The 26,076-nt window shown below is 51.4% G+C and overlaps 3 protein-coding genes across 9 annotated transcripts in view; all 3 read right to left on the bottom strand.

The window, feature by feature from the left end:
- Positions 1 to 57: 57 nt before the first annotated feature.
- Positions 58 to 9,781, bottom strand: Pla2g4b (phospholipase A2 group IVB). Its single transcript, XM_026390191.1, has 20 exons — positions 9,773 to 9,781; positions 8,558 to 8,630; positions 8,176 to 8,312; positions 7,900 to 8,031; positions 7,487 to 7,527; positions 7,284 to 7,326; positions 6,956 to 7,010; positions 6,388 to 6,518; positions 6,044 to 6,127; positions 5,735 to 5,772; positions 4,618 to 4,753; positions 3,694 to 3,830; positions 3,195 to 3,417; positions 2,943 to 3,060; positions 2,519 to 2,656; positions 2,253 to 2,357; positions 1,910 to 2,089; positions 1,432 to 1,598; positions 1,000 to 1,186; positions 58 to 894 (listed from the first exon to the last, which is right to left on the bottom strand). Exons 1-20 carry the CDS (start codon positions 9,779 to 9,781, stop codon positions 674 to 676), a joined length of 2,355 nt encoding a protein of 784 aa, XP_026245976.1. The 3' UTR covers positions 58 to 673.
- Positions 8,575 to 18,399, bottom strand: Jmjd7 (jumonji domain containing 7). 3 transcript variants are annotated; one of them, XM_026392563.2, is made up of 9 exons: positions 17,610 to 18,399; positions 13,648 to 13,801; positions 13,318 to 13,571; positions 12,937 to 12,993; positions 12,346 to 12,441; positions 12,026 to 12,102; positions 11,639 to 11,798; positions 11,415 to 11,513; positions 8,575 to 8,630 (listed from the first exon to the last, which is right to left on the bottom strand). In XM_026392563.2, the coding sequence occupies exons 1-8, from the start codon at positions 17,671 to 17,673 to the stop codon at positions 11,425 to 11,427; spliced, it is 951 nt and encodes a 316-aa protein (XP_026248348.1). In that variant the 5' UTR covers positions 17,674 to 18,399; the 3' UTR covers positions 8,575 to 8,630; positions 11,415 to 11,424. The 3 variants fall into 3 exon arrangements, with proteins under 3 accessions (XP_026248348.1, XP_026248352.1, XP_026248340.1); XM_026392567.2 differs by lacking the exon at positions 8,575 to 8,630 and having other exon boundaries at positions 10,882 to 11,513; positions 13,318 to 13,402; positions 13,550 to 13,571; XM_026392555.2 differs by lacking the exon at positions 8,575 to 8,630 and having other exon boundaries at positions 10,882 to 11,513.
- A 96-nt stretch (positions 18,400 to 18,495) lies between these two features.
- Positions 18,496 to 26,076, bottom strand: part of Mapkbp1 (mitogen-activated protein kinase binding protein 1) — a 54,337-nt gene continuing 46,756 nt past the window's right edge. For 2 of the 5 annotated variants that reach the window (XM_026392503.2, XM_026392510.2), the window contains 10 exons: positions 25,929 to 25,984; positions 24,656 to 24,892; positions 23,992 to 24,158; positions 23,649 to 23,797; positions 23,356 to 23,553; positions 23,100 to 23,184; positions 22,517 to 22,794; positions 21,745 to 22,314; positions 20,900 to 20,985; positions 18,496 to 20,190 (listed from right to left, as the gene is read on the bottom strand). In XM_026392503.2, coding sequence (XP_026248288.2) covers positions 19,963 to 20,190; positions 20,900 to 20,985; positions 21,745 to 22,314; positions 22,517 to 22,794; positions 23,100 to 23,184; positions 23,356 to 23,553; positions 23,649 to 23,797; positions 23,992 to 24,158; positions 24,656 to 24,892; positions 25,929 to 25,984 — 2,054 coding nt within the window. In that variant the 3' untranslated portion in view covers positions 18,496 to 19,962. The remainder of the gene's footprint in view (positions 20,191 to 20,899; positions 20,986 to 21,744; positions 22,315 to 22,516; positions 22,795 to 23,099; positions 23,185 to 23,355; positions 23,554 to 23,648; positions 23,798 to 23,991; positions 24,159 to 24,655; positions 24,893 to 25,928; positions 25,985 to 26,076) is intronic. The other 3 variants (XM_077799847.1, XM_026392532.2, XM_026392521.2) reach the window with 3 other exon arrangements.

The following is a 26,076-nucleotide window of genomic DNA, read 5'->3' as shown; positions in this document are numbered from 1 at the left end:
CCTGTGAGTCTGCTAACCTAGGCAAGGCCAGGGCTACAGCATTAGTGACCCCTGGACTCCACTGGTCTCCACTCTGCTTAGAAAGGGTGACCCAAGCATATGCCCTGCTCCTTGAGGGGAATCTGCACTGATGAGCTCACTACACCAGGTACCTGGGGAGATGATGTGTCAATTTGCTTTTTAAGTCAGTCCTGACCATATGCAACTAAGAGCCTGGGATGACAGATAATTTCAGACAGTACTTCCTATTTGCAAGAGCTGCTGTAATACATAAAGTGCTCCACTTTACTCTGTCCATTTGGCCACTTTATCCCCATCTCTACCCATTGCTGTCATGGAAATGTTGAGCCCCAAATCCCATCCCCCTTTGTAAAGAAGGTAGTCCTGGTCCTCTCCATGTGGAGACTGGTCCTAACTACAGCTATAATGATCTGGGCCCCTCACTCCCAGCCTTCTGAAGGAGGAAGGGAGTCCAGCCTCTCTGCTTACAGGCTTCAGCCTGGATGCTGTGGATAGAGTCATTGCTGGCTTCATTGCCACCTCTAGATGATCCTCAGAATACACCTTGGTTGAGCTATGCATGGACATCAGAGCTCCAGAACATTTGGTGATGCTCAAAGAGTCAAAGCTGGCAGGCACCAGGTGGGAGCCCAGCCAGTGCACCTCCCTGGTATCACTCAGGTCTGTGTTGCTGCTTCTGTCTCCGCCGATGCACGGCCTGGTGCAGGGCCTCCAGCAGCCGCTCCTGGTTGTTGCAGATATTGTAATGTGTCAGGTGAAGCAGCTTGTCTGTGTCCTCTGGGCTGTAGGTCACTTTTGTGTAGTGGTATGGGGAGTCAGAAGGAGAGAGGTTGACCTCCCCAGCTGCCTTCTCTGCAGGTGTCCGCCGCACCCCTGGGGAGAGAGTACAGCCTAGCCAGGGAGGGAAAGGGCTCTGGAGAGGTAGGTCTAGGGTCACTTGAAGAGAGACAGGAAGGATGCAGGTAGAGCGTGGCTTACCAGGGGCTGAGTATTCCTGGAAGGAGTCATTGACCAGAGGGAAGTGCAGCACAGCAGGGGCTTCAGGCTGGGCAGGGTCAGAGAAGGCATGGCACTCCTGAGGCTGGTGCTGTTCTTCTGGACTGGGTGTGATGGGTGGGAATGGGATCCCCTGCTTCTGGCAGAACCGGCCCAAGAGTTGCAGCTGCTGTAGGGCAGGTAGAAGGCATCAGAAGAAGCAAGTTCTCCACAGTGGGGAGTTAATAGTCTGTGTTCCATTCCACATGGTGTCACTGCCATGCCTCCTAAGGGAAGCTGGGCCAGACATTTACTGAACTCCAAAGCAGATCTTGCCAGGGGCCAAGACAGGCCCAACTGGAATTGGCCCACTACTTCCCACTCCTGCCCCAACCTTCCAGTCCTGTAAGAAGTCCCACCCACCCCACTCCCAACCTGAAAAGCTCCATGGAGATTGTAGTCCAGTGACAGGATGAGGTCCACATCCCGGGTGGGCTGCAGGAGGGGTGGGCAGCTAGTATTGACAAAGTAGCCGACATCCAGCAGGCAAAGGTGGGGTTCCATGGGCGTCAGCTGATTGGGGAGCCCATCCAGTTTGGTAGCTGCAAAAGTGTGGGGATGGGGCAGGAGAAGTAGCAGCAGTCACTGACTCTGAGGGCTCCTCAGGGCTGACAACAAGTCTTGACACTGGTAAGAGGAGAGACTGTGTCCCTGGGCCCCTGCTCTCCTGCTAAAGAAGCACCCCCACAACCTGAAAGCTCCAACCCAAGGAGAGAAGAAAGGAGTCCCTGCACCCCACAGCCAGGGCACTGGTCTCAAAGGGTGTGGTGCCAAGGAGAAAGAAAGGCGAGAGTACAGTGGGTGCCGCAGGGCTCAGGCTTGATGGCTAAGACCAGGGCAAAGAAGCGGATACCTTTCCAGGTAGAGAAGTGAGGATGATGGAAATAGTCCTTGTGGAAATGGAGGCCACGCAGGAAATTATGAGTGGCCTGGGCAAGTGGGCGCCTCGTCAGAAGGTCAGTGAAAAACTCAGCAATCCTGCCAGCTCTTGTGGGTGGTTCTTCTATCTTCAGATGGGGCACCTGCTCCTTGTCTATACAGGCAGGGGTGGGAGGAACCTTTATCCCAGCCCCTGTGATGACCCTGGAGGGAAACAGTTGAGGCCCCCAAAGACCCAAGAGCCACCTCCACCATACCCCAAACATTTCCCCAACTGGCTGCCCCTTTGCATCCCATAAAGGAACCCAAGCACCTACCCAGGCTGGCCTGATCCTGGGCCCAGCGGTCCCAGAACTGGCTGGGCTCTGAGGCCCAGTACAAACTGTCCTGGAGGCTGGCTGCATACAGATTGCTCCAGATACCTGAGAGAGGGACATGAAGGGAAGAGTCCCCTATCCCCATCACAATCCTCATGGCCCCTCCTAGACCAGGAAACTTCCCAGTGACTAAGCTGGCCAGGCTGAAGACCCACTCTCCCCACTCCACCCAGTTCTCCAGCCTGGGTGGAGAAGATGTTGCTCACCTTCCAGGTAGCAGATGCGGGACTCTGGGAGCTTCTTCACCAGCTGCCCCATGAAGAATTCAGAGCCGAAGAGCTCAGAGGGGATGAAGGCCCCATACTTGGGGAAGCCAACCTCATAGGGGGAGAACTCGCACCACTCTGTGAGGAGGCCATACACTCAGCCATGGGGCATGGGACCTTCAGACACCCATACATCCACTATGGATTTCACTTGAGGACAGCCTGGTGACTAGGAGGCTCAGACCTTGTTGCTGTGACTTTAAGTGCACAACCTAAGGCCCTTGCTTCATCCAAAGGCCTGGTAAGATGACAGTCTCTGGGAAATGGCCAGCAGATGTGGGTGTAAGATCCACCCCTTATAGGCCAGGTTATCCCTTATCCCACCATCCATAAGAGCATATATCTCAGCTCTGAGGCCACTCACCGGCAAATTCAAAGGTTGTCAGATTCTGCTCCTTAGTGTTGAGGGCACAGTAGATGGGCAAAGGATTCTGGCCACGACTCAGGGCTTCCCTTTGATCTGAGAGTCTGTGGTCACAAGGCTGGGGAAAGATGATCAGCACTAAGCCTATAGCTCCCTGGTGCCTGGAGCCCTTCCCACCCTTTACCAGGGGACAGGCTCAAGTTCTGAACCCTGCCCTGGCTTTGCACCCCATCCAGGGTCTACCCCCAACACCTCATCATGCAGCAGCGCCTCATTAATGAGGGCCCATAGGTTGGTGAAGCAGGTTGGGTGACCCAGGCGGGCACGCTCGGCCAGCTCCTGCCGATACCACTGCAGCCGGCTGGGAGCCAGCACACCCAGCTTGCTCTTCGTCACTTGGGTCTTCAGCAACTCGGTGGGCCCTGCCAGGTCCTTCTGAGACCATTCTGGGTCCTCATAGAGGTTGGCCAAGGCCCTGAGAAAAGTCAAAGACCAGGGGAGGGGGGATGTCACTTAAGGATCCCATCCAGACTTCACATGCCTTAAACTTTCTCTTCTAGGACAACAGGTACCTCTGGCAGGCACCTTTGAGAGAGCCTGGGAGCATATTTCTCCCTAGCACATGCGTTTTCCCAGCCCTTCCAGTTTGCTCAGAGCCTCTGGGTCCTAGGATCACCTTACCACCTGCACTCCCTCCCACAATACAACCAGCCACACATGGGCTACAGCACTCAACTTGCTACCAGCTCACCAGGTGGAGCCTGAGGCCCCTGTGATGTAAGAGACGCAATCCAAGAGGCCCAGCTCCTTCAGGGCAGCCAGCTGCCCATATAGGGAAGTCATTGCCCGGATCCCTCCGCCAGTGGCCATAACAGCTACCACTGGGATCTAGAAGAGAGGACAGTCAGGCTTGGAAAGGCCTGAGGGATGGAAAAAGCCATGCAAGAAAACATGTCAAGGGGCTGGGGATGTGGCTCAAGTGGGAGCGTGCTCGCCTGGCATGTGTGAGGCACTGGGTTTGATCCTCAACACCTCATAAAAAAATAAAGATACTGTGTCCACCTAAAACTAAAAAATAAATATTAAAAAGAAAAAAGAAAACAGATCAAGGAGTCATTCAGCTTGCTTCACAACTAAGACCAGTCAATATGTAACAGGGGGACTTGGGCCAGCTCTGATTCAGAGAGGGCCTCCTGAGGGCTGAGCTTCTCCAGTTATGAGGGGTCGGGGCCTGACAGATGCTAGGCCTCATTTCTCCCCCAGCCCCTAAGTTTCTGGGATCACTTTCTGGAAGCCTCAATACAAACTCCAAAGCCTCCCTCTATTTGCTAGATGTCATTCCCCCACTAGATGACCCAGACCCATGGGACTACCCATGCCAGGAGGCCATCCTTATATTAGCTATCTTGTCACTAATCAGTTAGATGGGACCTATTCCAAAAACCTGGACCAGGGTAAAGACCAAGAAATGAAGAGAAGGAAAGCCAGCCCATGCAAAACACTGCACTTACAGCCCCTGACTACATCAAGCAAGAGGAAACAGGGCAGGGTAGGTGGCAGCCACAGATGTAGGTTGGCACCAGCTCTGGGCTCCTTATAAACAACCAATCTGTGTTCAACCCAGGGCCCAAGCAAGCCCAGGGCTGCCCCAACCAAATCTTGCTCAGACCCATACCTCATCCTCATGCAGGTCTCTGTCCAGCTGCAGGGCCTGCTTCAGGGCCCCAGCTACCACCTGCTTCCTCCTGTTCAAGAAGGCCTGCTCCTCTGCACAGGGCCTGCAGCCCAGACGCACGGCCAGCTCTTGTGGGCTGAAAGAGGAGGAAAAGTCTGTGAGGCAGCTCCCAACCACACCAGAAAAAGGGAATGCTGGGCTTGCCTCAACATAGCCACTAAACTCTCAAGATTCCCCGTTCCTCAATGCACACCACCACTCCTATGTGCTCAGAAGCCTGACATTGTGAAGTGTGACAGGGAGTTGAGGAGCCCAGACCCACACATGGACACTCACATGAGCCTGGGAATACAGAGACTGAAGGGGCCACTCAGGCCCCCGATGCAGGGAATCTCACTTCCAAGGCTCATCTTCTCTCTATTGCCCACCAATTTAAAAAATGACAATAGAGGGGGCATGAAAGAAGGTCCAATGCCCTCCTCCTCTCATGGTGAGAAGTTACTTCCCAAGACAGAGAGAGCTGATGGCAACTCCTCCTAAGAAGGCATTTAAGGGGCTGGGGTTGTGGCTCAGTGGTAGAGCGCTTGGCTAGCACATGTGAGGCACTGAGTTCAATCCTCAGCACTACATAAAAACAAATAAGTAAAATAAAATTATTGTATCCATCTATAACTGAAAATATTTTTCAAGGAAGTTTTAAAAAAAACATTTTAAATTAAAAAAAAAAAAAGAAGGCATTTAAGGTCCATCCACAATGGCTCCCACTCAAACAGCACAACTTCCTGTTTCATTTTCATTGCCTTCTCTGTGCCTCAAGCCCTGCTACTATCCTCACCTCCCCACCTGTTTTTTTAGCCAAACATTTATTTATCCAGGGCCCAGTGTCAGGCACTGGCACCCCTCAAACTAGAGTAGAAACAAATGTAAAAACAGTTAAGAAAATAAGCTTTTTGAGGCTTCCTCTGGCACTTTGTGCTCTATCTGTGAAGGAAGCCGTGCCGAGAGGTGCAACTTTGCTGCAAGCTCCCCACCTCTCCCTGTCGCTCCTGCAGGCCAAAGGCCCAACCTTCACCACCCCTACCTGGTTGCTTTCCCAAGCCCCAGCCAGGCCTCTCACCCTTCTTCTTTCTTCAGTTCCACCCTCAGTAAGGGTTCCTGGAAACCATGAAAACCCCATCACAAAGGTTGGCCACCTCTGTTCGGCCCTTCCTCTCACCGGGCCCTAGATAGCCCCATACACCCTCAGGCCCCCAACCAACTCCATAGGGGCCACCCTCTTACCCAAAGCCTGGCCCTAGCACTTGTTCAGGGCACAGCCTGAGGAGAAAAGTAGCTACAGAAGCAGGCCTCTCCCTTTAAGGAAAGGGCTGGGGTCAGTGCCAGCCCAGTCTATACCTTGAGCTTTCCTTCTCTGGGTGACCAGTACCTGTGATGTGGGAAAGATGAGTCTCACCAACTGGTCAGTGGGCAGGGTCTGTAGTGGCACCTTCAGTTGTTCCTGAGGGTCATTCTGTTGGGGAACAGAGAAAACCCATGAATCCTTATACCCTCCCTGTCAGCAAGAACCCCACCAACTCCCCTTGGCAGCGAAAAAGGAACAGGAGGGAGGGGAACAGGAACCCCATACACTCTACCCAGGGGGCTGCCTGCCTCTGTCAGGGAGAAGGGTAAAGGAAGTGGGGTACAGGCAAACAGAGGTCAGGCTGGGAGGAGGTGCAGAGGGCGTGAGGGTGGCCTTGGGGACCCAGCTCCTGGGAATGAGGCCATTACCTGTAGATGGATGTTCAGTTCCTGCTCCCAGCAGGCTGGGAAATGGAAACAGAAAGAGCCAGTGCCCACAGAGGCCTCCTGAAGACCCTCACAGGCCCCTGGAACTACAAGCTGAACTCTGGTCTCTGACCCTGGAAACAGGAAATAGAGCAGAGAGGAAAGTGCTAGGATCTCTGCCCAAGGCATCTCTCACTATTCCTGGAGGGCATTTCCTTCTCTCCGAAATGGAGGGTTGGTTGGTCCAGGTTGGATGTTGGAGCCCACACCACACTCTAAATACTAGGTGGAAAATCTTGGCTCCTGTGAAGCCCCAGCACAGACTTATTCTCTAGCCCTTATTCCTGCCTTTGGGAACTGAAGGCAGCTACTGCCTTCCCCTTAGAAAGGAGGAAGATAAGGAATAAAGGTGGAGGGACTTGGGGCTAGGGTTGTGGCTAGTGCTTGCCTAGCATGCATGAGGCACTGAGTTCGATCCTCAGCACCACATAAAAATAAATAAATAAAGACATTGTGTCCACCTACAACTAAACAAACAAACAGGGACTATCCCAGTAGGTTGGGAACTCACCCTTCTGGTCCCCAGTCTTTTCCAGCTGAACATGCAAGCAGGAGAGCTTCCGGGCCTGCGTTGTTAAGAGAGCTCCTCAGCTATCATCGTCACCCTGCTTGAGGACCCCACCCTCCCAGCACCCTGTCTCCTCCTCTTCAGCACTTCATTACCTTGGCTCCCAGTTACCTAGCATTTGCTTGAGATTGTACTCCCTCAAGGCCCTGATACCCCAAAGCTCCCCAACCAGCTTACTCTGACCCAGGCAGCCATGGGTATAAAGAGTAAGAAGATGTATGAGGGAACCTGGGGACCCCTAGTCACCCCCCAAGCATCATTCCTGACTCACCACCAGGATGCCATTGCTGATAAGCTGCTCCACACAGTCTGTCCTGGAAAGAGCCCCCAGTGACCCTTTGCAAGAACCCAGGTTCTCACCCCCTAGAGTCCTGGGCAATACTTCTCCACCAGGGAATGGCGCCAGCTCTGGGTGGCACTGTCATTCCCAGAAGGAAGCATTCCCACCTGGGACTGCCCCATGGCCCAACTCACAGGCTCTGCAGTTGAAACTCAACTTCCAGCCGCTCCTCACCCTGGGGAGATAGAGAAACAAGTTAGAAAGAATGAGAAGAGCAGTGTGTGTGTATGTGTGTGTGTGTGTGTGTGTGTGTATATTCCAACCCAGACACCAGCTAGGGATGCTGAAGTAAAGGTGAAGGAAGGGGTCTGAGGGAAGGGCCATTGTCCCTCTCCAGGCTACTCTGTCCACATTCCTTGGGCTGTTCCAAGAAAGCTGTTCTTTGGTTCAGAAGGCAAGAAAGGATGAGGAAGTTCTGCTCCTTGATGAAAAATCACTCCTAACTGGCAGAGGCTTCTGGAATGTGACAGATACCTGGGCCAGCTACTCTCCAAAGTATCCCCTTTCCCAGGTTGGGGAGCCCCTGCTGCCTTGAGTATAGCCTTGCCTGTGAGCTCAGCGAGAAGCTCTGGTGACTGAACTCCCCAGGCTGCAGGGTCCCCACATCAAAAAGCACTGACAACACTGGGTCATCTTTGGTCAACAGGTCCTGGTCAAAGACTTTTAATTCCATGATATTCTGGAAAGGAAACAGAGTAAGAAGACTGCAGAAAGGAGGGTAAGATGGAAAAGGGGGTAAGGCAGGCAATGAGGGCCTGGGAGAGGACAGGTAGCAGTGGCTTCATGGGGATGGTGAGTAGGGCTGGATTTGATGCCTGGCCACCTTGAGCTGGCTGTGGATTCGGAAGTGAAAGCTCTGATTCCAGATGGGGTTTCTGCTGTTCTTGACCGTGCGTGTCTGAAACCTGTGGCTGGAGGCCGTGGGCAGCCAGAGAGTCACATAGCAATCAGAGGGGGTCACTGCAGGGAGGATGAACAAGTGCGCAGTGATGGCCAACAGCCCTTCCCAGCCCAGCCACCAGAGTCTCCATCACTCATGTCTAATGGGTGGCCCCACTGCCACCATCTACTCAGAATCTCCTCCCAGCACTCTATTCCAGGACCCCTCTTCCTATCTCTTCCCACTGACACTGCCCACTGAATCCAGCTGTAGTACTCTCCACTTTCCTTGGCCTAGCACAGGGCCAGGGGAACAGCACACTCACCTAAGTCCTTGGAAGGCAGACCATGGGCCTGCAGGACACGCACAGTGAGCAGGCAGGTGCCAGGCACCTTTGCCTACAGAAGAGGGAAAGGGGACAGGTTTACTGCAGGTAGATGAGGCCAACAATGTCAACGTCCATAGGGGAAGCTGGGGCAGTCCCTCGAGGCCTAATCCTGAATCAAAAGGATCAGGCTTAGGCCCACCCTCCACCCCTTCAGACTTCTGATTCCGTAGGAGATATGGTATCTCCTTGCTGACATCTGCCCACATCTATATAATGCTATGTCCAGCTCTGTGCCAAGGGTTCTATATACATGAACTCATTTAAATGTCACATGACTACCCTATGCAGGGGCCCTATTAGGATCAATCCATAAAGAAACTGAGGCATGGAGACGTAGCTGCTTGCCTGGGGGAGACCTAGTTGCCAGGCTAGTTCTAATTTAAGCCCCATACACAGGTACTTCTATTTCCTGAATACAGCATCCTTTAGTCTTTCCATCCCACAGCCTCACCACACACCCCAGCTAAGCAGCTTTAAGTCTGGTCTCGGGCAGATTGGGATGTAAGCTATCAAGGGAGATGAAGGGGTATGTCAGGGCCTTGGACATCATGGATGAGCCATTTCCCATACTGTCCATCCCATTCTGGAAATGGGCTCTCTGCTCTATGATGGTCTCCAAAGAGCTCCCTCCAAACACACTCCTTGTTTAAGGTTTATAAATGCTGGCTAGTAGCCAGGGCAGAGAAAGCCTGTGCCAACTAGCACTTCCCGCTGGTTTTCAGTTCTGCCTCTGGAAGGGTGCTGACAGATCAAGTCCAGGAAGCTACCAAGGTCAGGATCAGAGATGGGGCAGTTCATCCACCTGTGGCAGCCCTGGGGCTCTCACATCCCAAGCAATTGAGTCAGAAGGAGCATCAAGCAGCCACTTCCTTCTGGGGCCCCAGGACAGCAGCTGGGAGCCTCTGAGTTCCCAAGACCCAAATCCCTGTGGTCAACCTGGAGCCATTTCCAGGACAGAAAGAACTTGGGGTAGTCCCTCACCCAGGTCACTGCTTCTCCCCTGGCTACTACTAACTGGTCTCATCTTGTAACCAGCAAATATTCCTTGCTAAACCTCAAGAAGACCAGAGCTTTTCTAAGAAATAGCAATAATCAGACCCTGGATGGGGATCTGGGTTTGAGGTGAGGGCCCAGTGCCCTGGAAGGCCTTACCAGAGCCATGAGGCCAAGTTCTCAGGAGCAGGAATAATGAGGCAGCAGCCACAGGACCAAGGACTTCCAGCTTTTAACCCAGAGACAGGGTGCTCTAGCTAGCCCGGAGAACCTCCCCAGCCCCTCCCATATGCCTCTTTCACTCCACCCAAGGCCAACACCCACCACCTGTCCAGGAAATGAGGCACCTTAAGCATGTCCCAGAGCCACTGACACCCTCTTGTGTCACCCCTGGTTCCCCGAGGTCCCACTCTGCAGCCATCACCATCTGGGCCTGCCCCAGTCAGCCCTGACTTAAAGGAGGAAGCTCCGGGAGAGGTGCTGTCAGGTGTTGAGCAGAAGGAAGGCAGACAGTGGGTTCCACAGCAGTGGTGAACAGAGTAGTTGAGCATCTTCAGCAGTAGGGTATTGTGCAACCTCCCAGCACCAGTAAGACAGGAATGCCCAGTCCTGACTGGAGCTCTTTGCCAATCTGAGAGGAGTACCCCAGGCTCCATCAAACTGGCAAGGGGTGTGGCTGTCACATAAAATAGCCCTTCAAAGCCATGTCTGGATTGCCTCTACCCTTGGAGTTGGGTGGCTGTGGATAAGGCTGGTAGGTTGGCATTCCTGCTCTTCAGATGGGTGCAGAGGGAGGCTGGGTGTGGAAACCAAATCTTTCCTCAGAGGGATGGTCCCAGGAGGGGTAGGGTTTTTGTCCCTTCCCTCCAGTGCTTGTTGTACAATAGAGGTTATCCTAGGACAAGAGATCCCACCAGCAGCCATGGAGCCAGGGGACAAGAGCAAACCAGGCCAGGGTAAAGCTGCGAATAGCATTAGAGGCCTTCAGCCAAGGAGGACCCAGTCAGGCAGTTACAAGACTGGGGTCAGTCCATTTTTCCCATTGAGGGACTGCACAGGCTGTCACAGACAAGGGGTCTGGGTAGCAAACAGCTTCCCATGCCTGGGTCTGGCCCATAGCCCCAATCAGGGTTACCCTGAAATTTTCACCTAAACCCTCAAGCCCTCATTGGGCCACAGGAAACTACTGTGACAGGGAGTATCAGAACAAATGACTCACAGCTACCTTTTTTTTTTTTTTTTAGAGAGAGAGAGAGAGAATATTTTTTAATATTTATTTTTTAGTTTACGGCGGACACAACGTTTTTGTATGTGGTGCTGAGGATCGAACCCAGGCCGCATGCATGCCAGGCGAGCACGCTACCACTTGAACCACATACCCAGCCCCTCACAGCTACCTTTTATTGACCACTTCCTTTGTGCTGGTCCATGCTGGACCTTACAGATATTATCTCCATCCCTGTGCAGTAGAACCATTATTATCTCCAGTTTACAGCCAGGACACCAATGCCAACAGGTGGTGACTTGCCCAGAGTCTCAACACTGGTAAAAGGTGCTATAGGACCTGATCCCCACTCCTCCTCACCTGTGTGGCAACTTCCTGGGCATGCTCACTCAAACCTGCCTGGCATCTCCTAATCACATCCCAAGATCATATCCCAAGATCATCCAAGGCTGATTCCAAATTAAGCTGGACCCTGAGCAGCAGACAAGTACTTAAACTCCAGGTGGTCTCTAGAATTAAGCCAGCAGCCTAGGAGGGGCTCAACCTCTCCCTCAAGATGTCCTTAGCAGTATTCACCAGTGGTACATCAGTCAAGGACTACAGCCTTAGTTAGGGAGTCGAGCAGCTGGAAATAACTGTACTTGAGGTCATATTCCATGTCATACCAGAAGTTCACTGTGGGGAGAACAGAGATCTGAACATGAGGGTCCCTCTTTTAATCCCGAGCCCCCAACCTCTCCCAAAGATGCCCTACTGGGCCTTGACAGGGCTTTCCCTTGGGTGCCCTGTGTGTTCCTCACCAGCAATGCAGCCATGGGACTGCTGGACATGGTGGAACCATAGAGATGGCAGGTAGAGCAGCTCACCAGCCCGCACAGTACAGCGAAGGGCCTGTGCCTGACTGTAACAGGGGTACTGGGTCAAGTCTGGAGCCAGTGGGTCCAGTGGGATCCAGGGCACCTAGGGACACAGCAGTTTCCAGGAAACAGGCCCCAAAGTTCCAGGTCCTCCAGCTCTGTCCCTTCCCAAGCTGAATACCATGAACCCTGCTCTACTTGGCATGGAAAAGCCCCATACTTACAATTTTTCAGAGCAAGGTATCACCTCCCCAGACCTTTTGTGCTTATCCTCTGGGGCTCAGGTTCTTGCTCCTTCCCCTCCCCAGAACCCAGGAACAGAACAGACACCTTCTCCATGGTTTCTTCATCCACTATCTTAAAGGTACCCTCTTCCGTTAGTTGGTAGGTTGCAGGTGTGTACAGTTCTAAAGCCCAAGGAAGAAAGTTGTGGGGAACCTCAAGTGACCCACAGCTTGCCAGTTCCTCCCTACCCCAGCCAGCACACATGTTCCCTAGGTACAGGGTCCAGAGGGTTGGGAGTCCTGGTGCACCTTAGACCTGTGGTCACGTTTCAGGTCTAGGCACCAGCCTGCCCCAGGATCTTGCTGTCCTCCCTCCACCACAAGCCACCTGTTCCCCCAAAGCCCCCTCCAGGCCATGTCCCCTACCGTAAGGGATGAAGGGCCGGTCACTGGGTGGATGTAACAGAAAGTGTTTCTCCCCTGAGACCACACAGTACAGGTTCTCATAGTGGTCCTTGTGCACTGTCAATGTAAGTAAAGCCTGGAGGTGAGGTTGGAGGACAGAGGGGAGCCAACCACCTCAACCCTGAAGCTCTAGACTGCCTATGGCAAAAGGAAGAGATCATAAAGGGTCATCTGGCTCAAGGAGACACCAAGGATGCTGGTGGACATTGCAGAACTCAACACACCAGGGAACAGATCTGGTCAAGTCCTGGGCTCACCTCCACCAAGAGGGAAAGTGGTGCCATCAGATTTCTCCTAAATTCCCTCCTGACCTAGTTGGCCTTCTGAGAGCTTCTAGGGATCAACAGGAAAAAACAAATGGTGCACTCTGGTCTCAGTACCATGGGTAGCTACCCAACTCAGCTGTCAGGGGAGACCTTCTGTGGTGCCGGAGTCCAGAATCCCAAGAGAAATGTGAAAGAAGAGCCAGCCTATCTTTAGTCCAGCCCAACCTTCCTCACCCGAACTCATCTTCCCTTCCTCTGCCCCTCCAGCTTGTTCACCAACACCTACAGGATGTCACTGCAGCTGCCTCCCCCAGCCAGAAGTTCACAGCATCAGGCATCTTTCCTGTGGGGCAGATGGCAAGTTAGGAAGGACATGCTAGCTGGGCCAACACACAGGCATACTAGGCAAAAAGCTGGGTGGGAGTGAAGAAATCTCAAGGAGAAGAGGAAGAAATTGGGAGTGCTTCCTTATTCATCTATTATGAAGTCAAGGCCTGAGGCAGGCAGGTGGGTAGCACCTGACCACACAGGCCCAAGTGTGTGGACCAAATAAAAATCAAAGGGAGAGAATGAACAAGCAAACTGATCCCTTCCTTCCCAGATTCCCTGCCCTGCCTCCTGGTCAGAGATCACCTTGCACCCCCCTTCCCCACCTGCCTTCACTCACCCAGTGCCTCAGAGGCCCAGGGTACATGAGGCTCCAGATCAGACAGCAGTTGGGGCAGCTCAGTGGGCAGGTTGGAACACTGCTTCTGCACATAGAGGACTCCTGGGTGTTGGGCCTGGCCCTCCAGCACATCCAGTACATAGCTGAGGGGCAGGCGGCGCTCAGCAGGCATTACAAAGCGGTCCCCTCGCACTGCATCTGCATAACCATCTGGAGTCACAGCCACACTCACCTCTGTGGAACCCACTGTGGCTCTGGAGGAATGGATACTCAGCTCATGCCCAGTTGTCAGTAATCACTGCCCATCCACCACCCCAGGGAGGCTCCCACCTTAAGTAAGGGAGGGACCACTTCTGGAGAGCTGACCAGTGCTTCAGGGCATTTCGAATAATGCATGGCCTGTTGGGGCACACCCAGTCCCGATAGAAGTGGAGTGGAGTAGGGGGCTCATCCAGGTAAGGCACATCAAGAGGCACACTGAGCTCTGAGAAAAAGAGGGAAAGGCGGGGGAGGGGGGGAGGCTGAAGGCAGCAGCATTCAGTCTTTGTCCCATTTCCTGCATAAGAAATACCCTCCCTAGGAAGGCCATACTATGTCACTAAGCCATGCCCACTGGTGACCATAGGACCCTAAACAACCAGGAATAGAAGAGAAGTTGAAGTGAGAAAACATAAAGTAACACACACGAAGATGGGCCATCATGGGCTGCTGTTCAGCCTATGACCTAAATCCTACATGGGTCCATGTATTGTCTTTATACAGTAGACCCTCGGCTTCCCCATAAGGAGGGCAAATCTTCCAGCATCCATTTGGAAATGGAGCCACAGAATTGGTGGTGGGAGGTCTAGAATGACTATGGACAAGGCCCAAGGCCAGGGCCGGGCTGGGGGTGAGACTCTAGAAAGACCCCTTCAAAAGTGACACATCTGAGCACCTGGAATGTGCTCACACTTGGCCTGGTCAGTGTGGATATCAAAGGATTATCCAATAATCATCTCAAGCAGCTTACAATCTACCTGGGGTGAAAAGACACCAGATGAAATAGGGGCTAAACTGTGTTTTGGGTCTCACTGAACAGCAGCATCATCCTTAGATGCCCAGGGCCACCATGTATATTTGAGCAGCTTATGCAATGTGCCACCTGTTTGGACGTCTACAGTGGTCCTACATCACCCTTAAATGCAATCTATTATTTATGACTCACCCTTAGTTGCTCCTGTTATCCTACTATTTCTCAAAGCCACTATCTCTTTCTTTCCTCTGCTACTTTGGGTCCTCGTTAAAAAATTACAATATTGAGGATTCCTTCCCTGAGCATTTTTTTTTTCTTTTTGCAGTACTAAGGATTCAACTTGGAAGCGCTCCACCACTGAGATATATCCTCAGTCCTTTGGACGGTTTATTTTTATTTATTTATTCTTTTGTGTGTGTGTGTGTAGGGTGGGATACTGGGGATTGAACCCAGGGCCTCATGGCAAGCTAAGCACGTGCTCCATCACTGAGCTACACCCCCCAATCCTGCTCTTTTAGACAGTGTCTCACTCAGTTGACAAGGCTGGCTTTCAACTTGCAATCCTCCTGCCTCAGCACCCTGAGTTGCTAGGTTGTCCACTCTAAAATTGCAATCCGTTCCCAATTCTTAAATCCCTTATTTTTTCTTCTTGGTGTTTATCACCAAATGACATGCTATATATTTCACTTATTTAAAATTGCTTATTGGTCTGTCTCCCTCGAAAGACTGAAAGCTACATAAGGTAGCTTGTCTTGTTCACTGATTCATCCCTAGAACAGTACCTAGCATATGGCAGGTACTCAGTAAATACTTGCTTAACAGTTGAATGAAAGTCTCCAATATCTTGGCTGAATGATTTCTGCAGTGAATCATCAAACCATTCAACTGTTTTTTTCTGGCCTAATTCTACTCCCCCTCAGAGTATCCATTATCTGGCCCAGTCATTTGAAAATACAATCTGAACTCCTCACGCCCCTAGTAAAGAATCCTTTGATGGCTTACCACTATTCCTTACAGCATAATCTGCCTCTGGCGTGCATTCAAGGTACTCCATCATTAGGCCCAACCTATTTTTCCAGTTTGATTTGCTCCTGACTCCTGCCTTCCCCTTACCACACACCCTCTACTCAGGCAGTACCACACTTTGTTCCTGCTGCTCACTCAGACTAAATGCCTTTCTCCAGATTTTTACAAGAGCATAGGGCTTCGCATTCCTCCTCCTTGGCCCCAATCAGTAGTTACTACAACCTGCTCCAATGACCATGTCATTCATTTTCACCTCTAAGGTCATACTCCACCTCTCATGCTATGTCTTTATGCCAGTAATCCTTACCTTGCAATCAGTAAGAAAGCAAATGTCTTAAGATCAGAAACTGAAACTGAATGGGAAGACCTTGGTGGGCCCAAGAAAACTGAAAATGAAAAATCTGGCATGTGTGTTTATTTTTCCTGGGTAGGGACAAGATGGGCTCTGCCATCTCCCAAGCATCTCCCTGTTGTACTCATTAGGCTTTATTTCTTTTTGCCTCTGCTGTTCTGGGAATTGAACTAAGGCCTCATTCATGCCAGGCAAGCACTCTACCACTAAGCTACCCCACCGAGCCATGGGATTCATAAAACATGTGGAAACTGCCTTTTTCTTTTCATCCTTTGAATTTTTAACAATTGTATCAGATTTCCTTGCTTATCATTCCTTTAGAGAATGGCTATTTTTCTCTCCTGGGGCTTCAGAAAGAGAATTTCAAAGGGATCCAAACAATTCCTTTGACCCAACAGTTCTAAGAATTTAACCAACAAAAGTATTTGCACAGGGCTGGGGTTGTAGCTCAGTGATAGTGTTCCTTGCATACATGAGGCACTGGGTTCAATCCTCAGCACCTCATAAAAATAAAACGCAGATATTGTGTCCATCTACATATATATATATATATATATATATATATATATTTTTTTTTTTTTTAAGTATTTGCACTTGTGCACAAAAACTGCTCCAGACACTGTTCCCTGAATGCACCAAGCACTCTCCCACCTAAGGAGCTGCTGGCCCTGCACTTGTCTTCTAACCAACTTCATGATTTACATGTTCAGTGCGGTTGTCTGTCACCTCACTTAGAATGTAAGCTCTAAGAACTTGCTTTATTCGTGCAATGATGTACCGCAATATACTAAACAGAGCCTAGCACATGGAGGTGCTTAAAGAATATATTAAATGAAAACTCAAGTATTAACTGTAGAATTATTGAAAACAATAGTCTAAAAATGACTGACATGCCTATCAATAGTGGGCTGCTTCAGTGAATTTCACCATTTCACAGATGAATGAGATAGATGTGGAATGACTTCCAGGATGCACAATGCAGAAAAGTTTTTAAAAGGGTACAGTCCTGTGTGCATGGATTTAAAAAGAATCTTCCTGGAAGAATGCAAGTGGGGCTGACAGTGGGAAGCTTATTTTATTTACATTAAAGACTCAGGTCAGGTGCCTGTGTTGCTGGTCAGTGATACAAAATCATTAAAAATAAATAAGAAATAAGGAAGGAGAGAAAAAAGAAAAATCATTTAAAAACAGGCCTGCTGGTACAGGCCTATAATCCCAGTAACTCAGGAGGCTGAGGAAGGAGGATGTCAAGATCAAGGCCAGCCTGGATAACTTAGTGAGACCCTATTTCAAAATAAAAGGGGCTCATTGGTAGAGTGTCCTTGGGTTCAATACCCAGTACTGATACAAGTACATAATAAAAATAGAAAGAAGAAAAATTTTAAAAGCTAGGAGGTTGCGGGGAGGGGGTGATGAGGAAGGACTAGAGGAAGAGAGGAAAGGGGAAAGGGAAAAAAAAAAAAAAAAACAGTAAGGGTAATAACCAGGATCACTTGAACAGCTATCTATAATTCTCCCAAAACTTGGAGGAGTCTGTTCTGAATAAAGACGACCGTCTCCTTTCTGCAGGGGTTCAGAGACAGAAGCCCACCACCACCTGTGGACATTTGAGGTTACAAATGAGACTTCTTTACGGGAAGAGCAACAATGCACTGCCCAGATTTATTAAGCACAGACTGACCCTGGGAACCCAGCACAACACCACCAGGCCTTGAAATAACGAAAACACACACTCCATGAAGCCACAGCGCGTGCGACCGCGACCCACCGGCCGGCTGGGGGAGGGGCCGTGACTAGAGCGAGCCTAGCGGGGGTGCCAACCACTCTCGCGCAGGGGTGCGAGGTGTCGGCGGTCCCCGGGACTCCTCTCGCGTCGGGCGCCTGCCCCGCTAGCGCACTCACCCCGTGCCGCGGCCGGGAACTCTCGTAACGCCCTTTGCAAAGCGTCCAAAGCCGCCGCCGCCATGACGCCCGCCGCCCGAAGCCCCGCCCCCCACTCCTCAGCTCTCGCCAGGCCGCTGGACCCCTTTCCACTGGATGGAGCGAGAAGCAGTGATTTCTTTCGCCGGCCTCACTTGCTGCCACCCCAGAGTTAACAAATGATTGCATTTATTGACAAGTTCATACATCAGTACAAACGGACACTTTAAAAACAGCTCCCGCCCCATGCGGCTGGGGAGGAGACAAGCGCCACTGCCGGAACAAAGTATAAAAGTTATAAATAAGGGGCTTTCAAAACTGGGACGGGGTAGTATGGACAGGGGCGGCAGTTACCGGTGGCCTCAGACATGCAGAAGGGGTCGGGGTGCCGACACGGTCACAAGACCCCCACCCACCCTGGGCAGGGGTTAGGGAAAGGGCAGCTACCTTCTCACAAACCTAGCAGGAATGTAGCTCTCTCCTAAAGCATCTGACTGAGGACTGCTAAGAACCTGGCCCAGGGGTGGAGCAAGGGGTTGCAGTGCCAAGCCTGAGCCTTTGTGGTGGGCTGTGGCTGTTGGGTGGTGATGGGGGCGGGCACAGCTGGAGTGAATTTCTACCCTCAGGCAAGCAGCTACAGTGCTGACAGGGGTCCACAGCCAGCTGTGTTTTGGAGGCCAGGATTTCATTTGAGTTTGACCACGCAGATGCTGGTGGTAGAGAACAGTGGGGGCATAAAACGTTTTGGTCTTCTTAGGGCATTCAGGCTGATTGAACAGAGCTGGGCACGCTCCATAACCCAATTTTTTTCATAGCTTCTACATACAGAGCTTGCAGCCAGGTAAGCCAGCTTTTTTGTGGCCTGAAGCTGTGGTAAAGCTGCCCTGCTTTACCTGGGGCAGAGAAAAGCAGGAGGGCCCAGAGACACATTCTTCACCCCTACTCAGAAACAACTGCATCACTACTTGGTCCAACACCATGGGCCTACTACACCCTCTCCTTCCCCTAAACCCAAGAATGGCCCCTTAAATTCTAATCTGTCCCTCACCTCTGCCACTTACCTGTCCCACCTACCACTTTTCCTGTGTGTCTCTTGGCCCTGCTGCCTCCCTCCCCACAACCTCCAGTATCTGTAGAGCCCTTGATGGGTACACCCAGCACTGTCTTTGAGGAGGCTCCTCATACTAGGTGTCTAATGGTCCATCACATAGCTAGGCTGTGGACATGAAGAATCCAGAATTTGGATGAAGTGTGTTCCATTCCTTTTTGAGTTCCACACAAGTTAGGGTAGTGAAACTGAGGCAGAATATGAGAGGAACCCAGGCACATATCAGCCATCTAAGGACTTTAGCAATGAGCACCCAACTGTTTGTGTACATGTACGTATGTGTGAGACTTCGTCTGTGGCCAAGGTCCTCAGAAGGTGTGTAAGTGCCCTGTAAACCATGAAGGAAATTTCACACAGGCTTCTGACAGTATCACTCAGGATGCAGGGAGAACTTGGTGACCCTTGGGCTTCAGTAGCCTGCTGAGGACTAGGGCTGGAGGATAGAAAAGGCTAAGGAACTAAGGAAAGGAGGACAGGGCTTCATGTTTGCCCAGCAGAGGACCTTACTGTCCTGCAGCAATGGCACAGAGCTGGATCCACAAGCTCTGCCAGAGAGAGAAAGGGGGGCACAAGGGTAGAGACAATATGAGGGCCCTCTTGGAAGTGGAATGTGGAGGCTCAGGTCCTGATACCAATTTGAGTTTCCTGATGGCTGGGGATGCTCTGGAAGTCCAGGCAGCTCTGTCCGCCTTCCTAAACTGCCAGGAACTGGGGGAAACAACGCCTGCTCTGGCAACCAGGAGAGTGTAGCTGGTGTGGGAGGAGAAAGGAAATAGAGGTGAAAGTCCTCAGTTGACTGAAGGGCATTGAATACCACATTACCTCTCACCTCTACCCCCATGGAGTACCCTGTGAATGCTCCACCCCAGGGAGCTGATCCCTGAAGTAATTTCAAATGGCTTCTAAAAAAGAGGGCAAGCCCTTCCCAGTGTCCCCCAGATGGGGCAGGCTGCCCTCCTAGCCCTCACAGCACCATGATGACAAAGACCCAAGACCTACCCCTGCCATGAACCACTAGAACGGCTGTGGAGGCTGGAGTTTCAAAAAGGTGAGGCAACAGTCTGGGAAATAAATTAATAAATACAGGGGCTCCCGGAGTAGTAGCTGGGAAAGCTGCTTCACCTCTGAGCACTGATCCCTGCTATCCACTCCCCACAGGTTTTGGTAAGTGGAAGAGGGGCTGCAGTTTGGAATGGGGAAGCATTCACTTGGGACAGGCTTCTGAAGCTAGAGTCTGCGTTCCATCCGCTGCTCCACGGCTCGAAGCAACAACTCTGAATATTGCTCTAGTAGGGCCTGTGTCTGCTCAGCTCCCACAGCCCCAGGGCTCCCGCTTGGACTGGACAATGCTGCACCAGCCAGGGCCTCTAGCTCCTGACGTACTGAAGAGAAGGTGTCTCTGAGGAGCTGAGTGATTCGACTTTGCTCTGCTGAGGGCGTCTTGCAGCCAGCCACCTGCAATAAGACCCCTAGAAGTGAGCTGAAGGAACAGTGAAGGGTCTTATCAATGTATATGTAAAAGGGAAGGGCCCCACCTGCTCCAGGTACCAGTAGGTACCTAGTTCAAGACGTCTGGACTGGCCTATAACTCCCTTGCTGCCTCAGAAGAAGGGACTGGTTGGGAGTTCCACACTCCAAGAATCAATTTCATTATGACCTGGGAATATGGGACCCTCACAGACTAGAAGGTGACCCAGAGGTGATCCCTCCAGATTATGGAATCATCCATATATTGTTAACCACTCCTTACAATTCATATAGACTCCACTTTCTCTTTCAAAACTTGGGCCCTGTTGGACTGTAGCCAGATAATTTTGGAAAATTTAAATTAAAAAAAAAATGAAAAGGGATACTGTTAATAATTACACAGGGACAACAGGCATAAACTGGGATTGTCTTGAGAAAATTAGAACATGCAGTCTTTCCATGTTCTATCCTCCTATCTGAGGAGATCTCAAGCTCTTAACTAGAAATGACCAGTAGGTACCTAGTTCAAGAGGTCTGGACTGGCCTATAACTCCCTTGCTTCTTCTGCCCGGATGTCTTGAGTGCTTCACACTGTTAGTGGAAGAGCCTTTTTATCATTGTAGACACTCAGCTATCAAACACCTCGCACTACTGTCACCTCGCTCTGTCTTCCTGCCAGGTGGTGCCCAATGCTTACCGAGTGGTAGAGCTGTACAGCCTGGTGCACATTCCCACGGAGCTCTGCCACAAGTTTTTCACACTGCTCCAGGCTCACCACCAGTTCTGTGAGGAACAGATACAGCTCAGAAAGGCTCAGCAAGGGCTGGGATGTAGCTTAGTGTCTACCTTGCATTCGCAAAGTCCTAATTTCAACCCCCAGTTCCAAAAAAGACAAAAAAAAAAAAAAAAAAAAAAAAAAAAAAAAAAAAAAAAAAAAAAAAAAAACACCAGAAAGGCTCAGCAAGCCATTTCAGACCTTCCCATCCAGGGCTGCTCAGAGCAAGAGAGGCTACCCCTCAACACTGAAACCCCCACTAGCCCTCAATCCCTTCCTCCTGTCCCTTTTTTTCTTTTCTTGAATCCCTTCCTCATGTCCCTTTTTTCCTTTTTCTTTTCTTTTCTTTTCTTCAGATGAGGGTCTTACTACATTGCCCAGGCTGGTCTTGAACGTGTAGGCTCAAGTGATCCTTCTGCTTATGCCTCACAAGTAGCTGGGACTACAGGCCTGTGCCACTGTGCCTTGTTTCCCCCCTTCCCTTATAATACATTCTCCAAAACCACAAAGACAACAAAGTCCAGAGGAGAGAGCCAGTTCAAACCCCAAGGTCCAGAAGGGGTAAGTTGGTCATAAAGAGATCATGAAGGTTGGCAGGAGTGTCTCACCAACAGGGATATGACTTATGGGTTGAGTGAGACAGGAGCAGACAGGATGAAGAACACCAGAGGCTGGATGCACAGAAATGGGATGGACCAGAGAGTGGCTAACAGAGACAAAAGAGAGAGAGGATGGGGCAGGAGATAAGAGCTGGAAGCTGTGCATACCTGAGTTCTGGCTCAGGGCTGCGCCTGGCCTGATACATTCCATGGGATTGGGAGTCCTCTCAGGGGGTGGGGGCTGCAGGTTCTCAGGGCTTCGGAGGAGGCTGACTGGCAGTTGCTGGGCACTGGGTCTGTTGGGCCCAGGCTGAGCCTGGCACTGCATCCTAGGCTTGGGAGCAGTACCCTCACCCAAACAGGCCCGCCGCTCAGATGTGCTATGAGCCTTTCCTAGGCCTGCTGGGGAGCCAGCCTGTTCTGCCTCATCAGGGGCCCAGCCCTTCGTTACAGGTGCGAATGTAGCCAGAGTAGGACCATCAGGCAGTGGTTTGGGGATGTCCAAGACCAGATGAGCCCGGCTAGGAAGGGGCAGTTTGCTGAGTGGTGAGTTTCGAATAGAGACAGGAGCTTGAGTTTCTGCCATTAGGCCTAGGTTCTCCCCAACAGAGACGCTGCGGGATATCTTGGCCATAGAACTGGTGGTAGGGTTCTGGTAGGAGTAGGGCCAAGATGGACGGCCATCCTGGACTTCCATGTCCCGTGAGAGCAATGGGCCTGATGAAGGCATCTCATTTGCTGAGGAGACAAGAGATATATACAGGTCAAGTGGTGAGGAAGGACACCCGGGTGCTACAGCTCAAATCTTAGGAGCTGGTGTTCCCTTGCACATGCCCACTAAGGATACCCACTGGCAGACACACCAGTTCTACCCTCCTCTAGTACACCCATGAGTTCCACACTTCCCACATTCTGGGGCTGAGCTCATCAGGCTCCTCACCCTGTGGCACCAGACTGTGCACAGACTGGGCTTTCTGGAGTCCAGCTGAGAAGCCAGCTGTGATCACTCTCTTGGGAGCCCAGCTGCTGTCCAGGTTGTGACGACGACGTGGCAATAGCACAGGGGCTGCCTGATGGGGGCTGGGGTTGGCAGGGGAGGGCTCCACCTCTGGAGGTGCTCCTGGGGGGTTAGCATCACTGCCTCTCTGTTGCTCGCCAGACACCTGTGACACCTGGATGCGTCTCGACATCAATGCCAGGCTTGAGGAGGATGGGTCCCTATAGGGAGGAGATGTAGAATAAGGCCCAGAGAAAACTTAGTGTTTCTTCCACTAAGCAGCGGGGCGGCTGGGAGGGGAGGCACAGAGGGAGCATATTGATTCCTGCACCAGACAAGTGCCAGACAAGTGCCAGGAGAAGACAGGCATAATCTAGTCTACCAGGGTTGAGGTGAGACCAGTTATCCTAATATTTGGAGCACAGAACACCCTTAGAAAGGGGGACAGGAGGGCTGTGTGCTCCCCAGAGGTAGGAGCACTGGGAAGTTAGCAGAGCCAAGCTTCTGTGGGGAGGGGTCTCTGTACCTGAGTGGAGGAGTCTGTGCTTGCAACAGGAATCGTGAAGAGATGCTTTGAGATTCTGTCCTCTCTGGTACTCGCACTGGGCCCCCTGCCAGTCATGGAAATCATGAATTGAGACAAAAAGCCAAGACTTTGCCCCAGATTCTGCTTCCCCTAGAGGCAAACCCCAAAGCATTGCCTTCCTGACCCTCCCTCTCAGCTGGGCAAGGAGAGGAAGAGGACAAACTGTAGTGACCAAATATTGACCCTCTGGCCACACCTGGAGCAGCCCCATTGGCCAGAGTCTCAAAGTGCTGTTTTAGAAACTGCTCCTGGTCCGGGGTATGGGGGCTGCCTTCTTGCAGCTCATAAGGGCCAGTGCCTCCCTCCTCTTCCTCCTCTTCTTCGTCACCCTCAGCTGGTTCTTCAAGGTCTGAGGAGATGCCATCCATACTTAGGGGCTCCGTGCTCTCGGAGTCTGGATGTGGGGGAGTGGAGAGGCATCACACTGCACCCATCTGAAGCATCCCCTGCTTCAGTCAACTGGTCCCTCCCTCAGGGATGTAGCCTCACCTTCATTGGGGTGCTCAGGGCTGGAAAGGCGGCTGCTGCTGTAATCCACAGAGCAGGCACTGTCAGGGCTGTGCTTTTCTGAGCCCCTGCTACCTGGGTACACTCTTCCTAGGGTTCCTCGGGTTGGAGCCTGCACCTGGAACTCACTGCTAGAAAAGAAGAGGCAGTGAGCATAAGAGAGCAGCAGCCCCACTGGATTCCTGCCTGGGAGCAGGACTAGGGAGGAGGTGGTGGTGGTGAGGTGTCAGACAAGCCCTTAGCAACCTGGGGCCCAGCCCTCACCCAGCTGAAAAATGCTCAGAGGGAAGGGAAAATGGGGCTGTGGCCAGGGCAGAACCCTTGCCTGGTATCCATGGTGGGGCTGTCACTGGGTTCTGGATAGACAATATCATCTTCACTGGGTGCGGCCTCCAGATCTTGGGCAAAGACCCCTTCTTCTTGTGACAACAATCGGATAAGGTGGGGACAGGAACAGGGTTGGGAAACCTGAAGCTGAGGGGATTTTTCATTCTGGGAACATACAAAAGAACATTATGGGAGTTAATAAGGAGAGAAGAGGGTCCTAGTAAAGAGGTGAAGGCGGGTAAGGATTTGGTGTGCACCAATTCTGAGAAAACTGAGTACTTCAGCTCTGAGGACAGACACCAGACAGCTAGACTAGGCTCTGACTGGTATTGTGAGCTTCTGGAAGACCTATATTAGCACACTCTGTGCTGCCAATCTCCAGCCCCACTTAATACTAAGTCCTCCAAGGAACCTGGCTGGCCCAGGGCAAAGGTCATCTTTCTCTCTTCACCCCCACCCCTTCTCTGCCCACCTCCATCACCATACCATACAACTAGCCAGCCTTAACCTGAACTTGCAGTTCAGGTGACCTATGTGCCACAGAAGCAGAGCAAGCATAGATGGACCAATACTCAGGCTGCAGCTATTGGCATGAGATATTGGCATGAAACTGATTAAGGCTCCCTGGAGACCGCTAGAGATCTGGGGAAAAGCTGGCTCACCTGGCTAGCATGTGAGGTTACAGGGGCCTTCTGACCATGCTTTCCAGGACCAGATGGAGTCATGGCCAGAGAGTCCTGGCAGTGGCCCTGAGGGCTTGGGGTAAGGGTCTCCAGCTGCCGCAGGTCCAACATAGAGCAAACACTCAGTTCTACGCCTGGCTGAGCCCAACGCCCCCTTCTTCTGGGTCCTGAGTTGGCTACAGGAGCTGGGTCTAGGAATTCCACTGTCTCCTGTGCCTGGTAGAGATAAAAAGTAAAGGAGGAATAACAACAAGAACCACACAATGCTATCAATAAGCACTCATATGTCCCTTACTATATGCCAAGAACTAGTCATTTCATCCTCATAACAATCTTATGAAGTAGGTATCATCCCCATTCTTACAGATGAGGGGATGGAAGCACACAGGGCTTAAGTGACCAGTCCAAGTCTCACAAACAGTAGGTGGCCTTCAGGTCGGGCTGGCTCCAGAGTTCATGCCCTTAACTGCTTTTCATACCTTCACATAGGAATGTCTAGTCTCTGTCTTCACCATGTCTCTAAAGGTCCTTTACCCTGAGGTCAGACCCAACAGGGCCCCAAGGTTCCTTCACAAAATGAAGGACCAAAATTCCAGCTTGAGATGCATGATGTGGTCAAAATAATACACTAGGTACAATTCTACCATCACTCTGTGAAACTGCAGCTACTGATACAGGGTGATTGGCTTGAAATATCTCCATGGGACATAACGAGGGCTGGGCTGCTTTGGGGTTTGCTGTGAAAGCCTTTAACCCCCTCTGGCTACTCTCAAGTAGTCACTCAGTAATTGGTCCTTTTATAGCCTTTTCCCTCCAACTATTCTGCAAATACTATGCTTACCTCCTAATTGGGAGTATTGTACTCTTTAGACCTACACTTTCTCATTTCTGCTCTTTGTACACTTGGTTTTCCTGGACTTTAATTCTAACCATGTGGCTCAGATGCCCTTTTCTATTCCCCATCTCAAATTGCTTTCAGATGGCATTTCTCCCAGGCCCCAGGCAGCTGAAAGGGTTGGAGCAGCTCCCCTAGTACAAAACAACATTTTCTGGTACAGGATGGAAAGACTAGGACTTTCTTCATTCTTAACTGGGACCAGCTGCTTGAACTCCTTCTGGTAATGCCTTCCTTGGAGCATACGGGCAGACCCTCTGTCCAAATACCTCACAACACACAAAGGGCTCTGCTCCCTCCCCACCACCATTTCACCTCCTGTAACCCTGGAAGCACATTTGAATGAAGGAGACTTACTCGGCTCATCTCCCAATGGGACAGGCTTCGGGACAGGGCTGGGCTGGGGACCGAGGCTAGAAAGAAATGGGAAGTGAGAAGGAGTTTCTCAGTGACTACCCACGCCTGGAATTGGGACCCCACATCAGCCTATCCCCTGCATTGCCAC

The sequence above is a fragment of the Urocitellus parryii genome, chromosome 6 (assembly GCF_045843805.1).
Source record: "Urocitellus parryii isolate mUroPar1 chromosome 6, mUroPar1.hap1, whole genome shotgun sequence".
NCBI classification, from domain to species: Eukaryota; Metazoa; Chordata; class Mammalia; order Rodentia; family Sciuridae; genus Urocitellus; species Urocitellus parryii.
This window is presented reverse-complemented; position numbering and strand designations above follow the sequence as displayed.

What these genes read in the sequence shown, in the direction of transcription:
- Pla2g4b (XM_026390191.1), bottom strand. An exon ending in GAGACCTGCATGAGGATGAG is followed by an intron (nt 3,831 to 4,617) that starts GTATGGGTCTGA and finishes CCTCTCTTCTAG; the next exon opens with ATCCCAGTGGTAGCTGTTAT. An exon ending in TCACTTCTCTACCTGGAAAG is followed by an intron (nt 1,599 to 1,909) that starts GTATCCGCTTCT and finishes ACACTTTTGCAG; the next exon opens with CTACCAAACTGGATGGGCTC.
- Jmjd7 (XM_026392563.2), bottom strand. Translation starts at nt 17,673, where the DNA reads ATGGCGGCGGCGGCTTTGGACGCTTTGCAAAGGGCGTTACGAGAGTTC. An exon ending in GTTCCCGGCCGCGGCACGGG is followed by an intron (nt 13,802 to 17,609) that starts GTGAGTGCGCTA and finishes TCTTTTTCTCAG; the next exon opens with AGCTCAGTGTGCCTCTTGAT. An exon ending in GTCCCATGGCTGCATTGCTG is followed by an intron (nt 11,514 to 11,638) that starts GTGAGGAACACA and finishes TTCTCCCCACAG; the next exon opens with TGAACTTCTGGTATGACATG.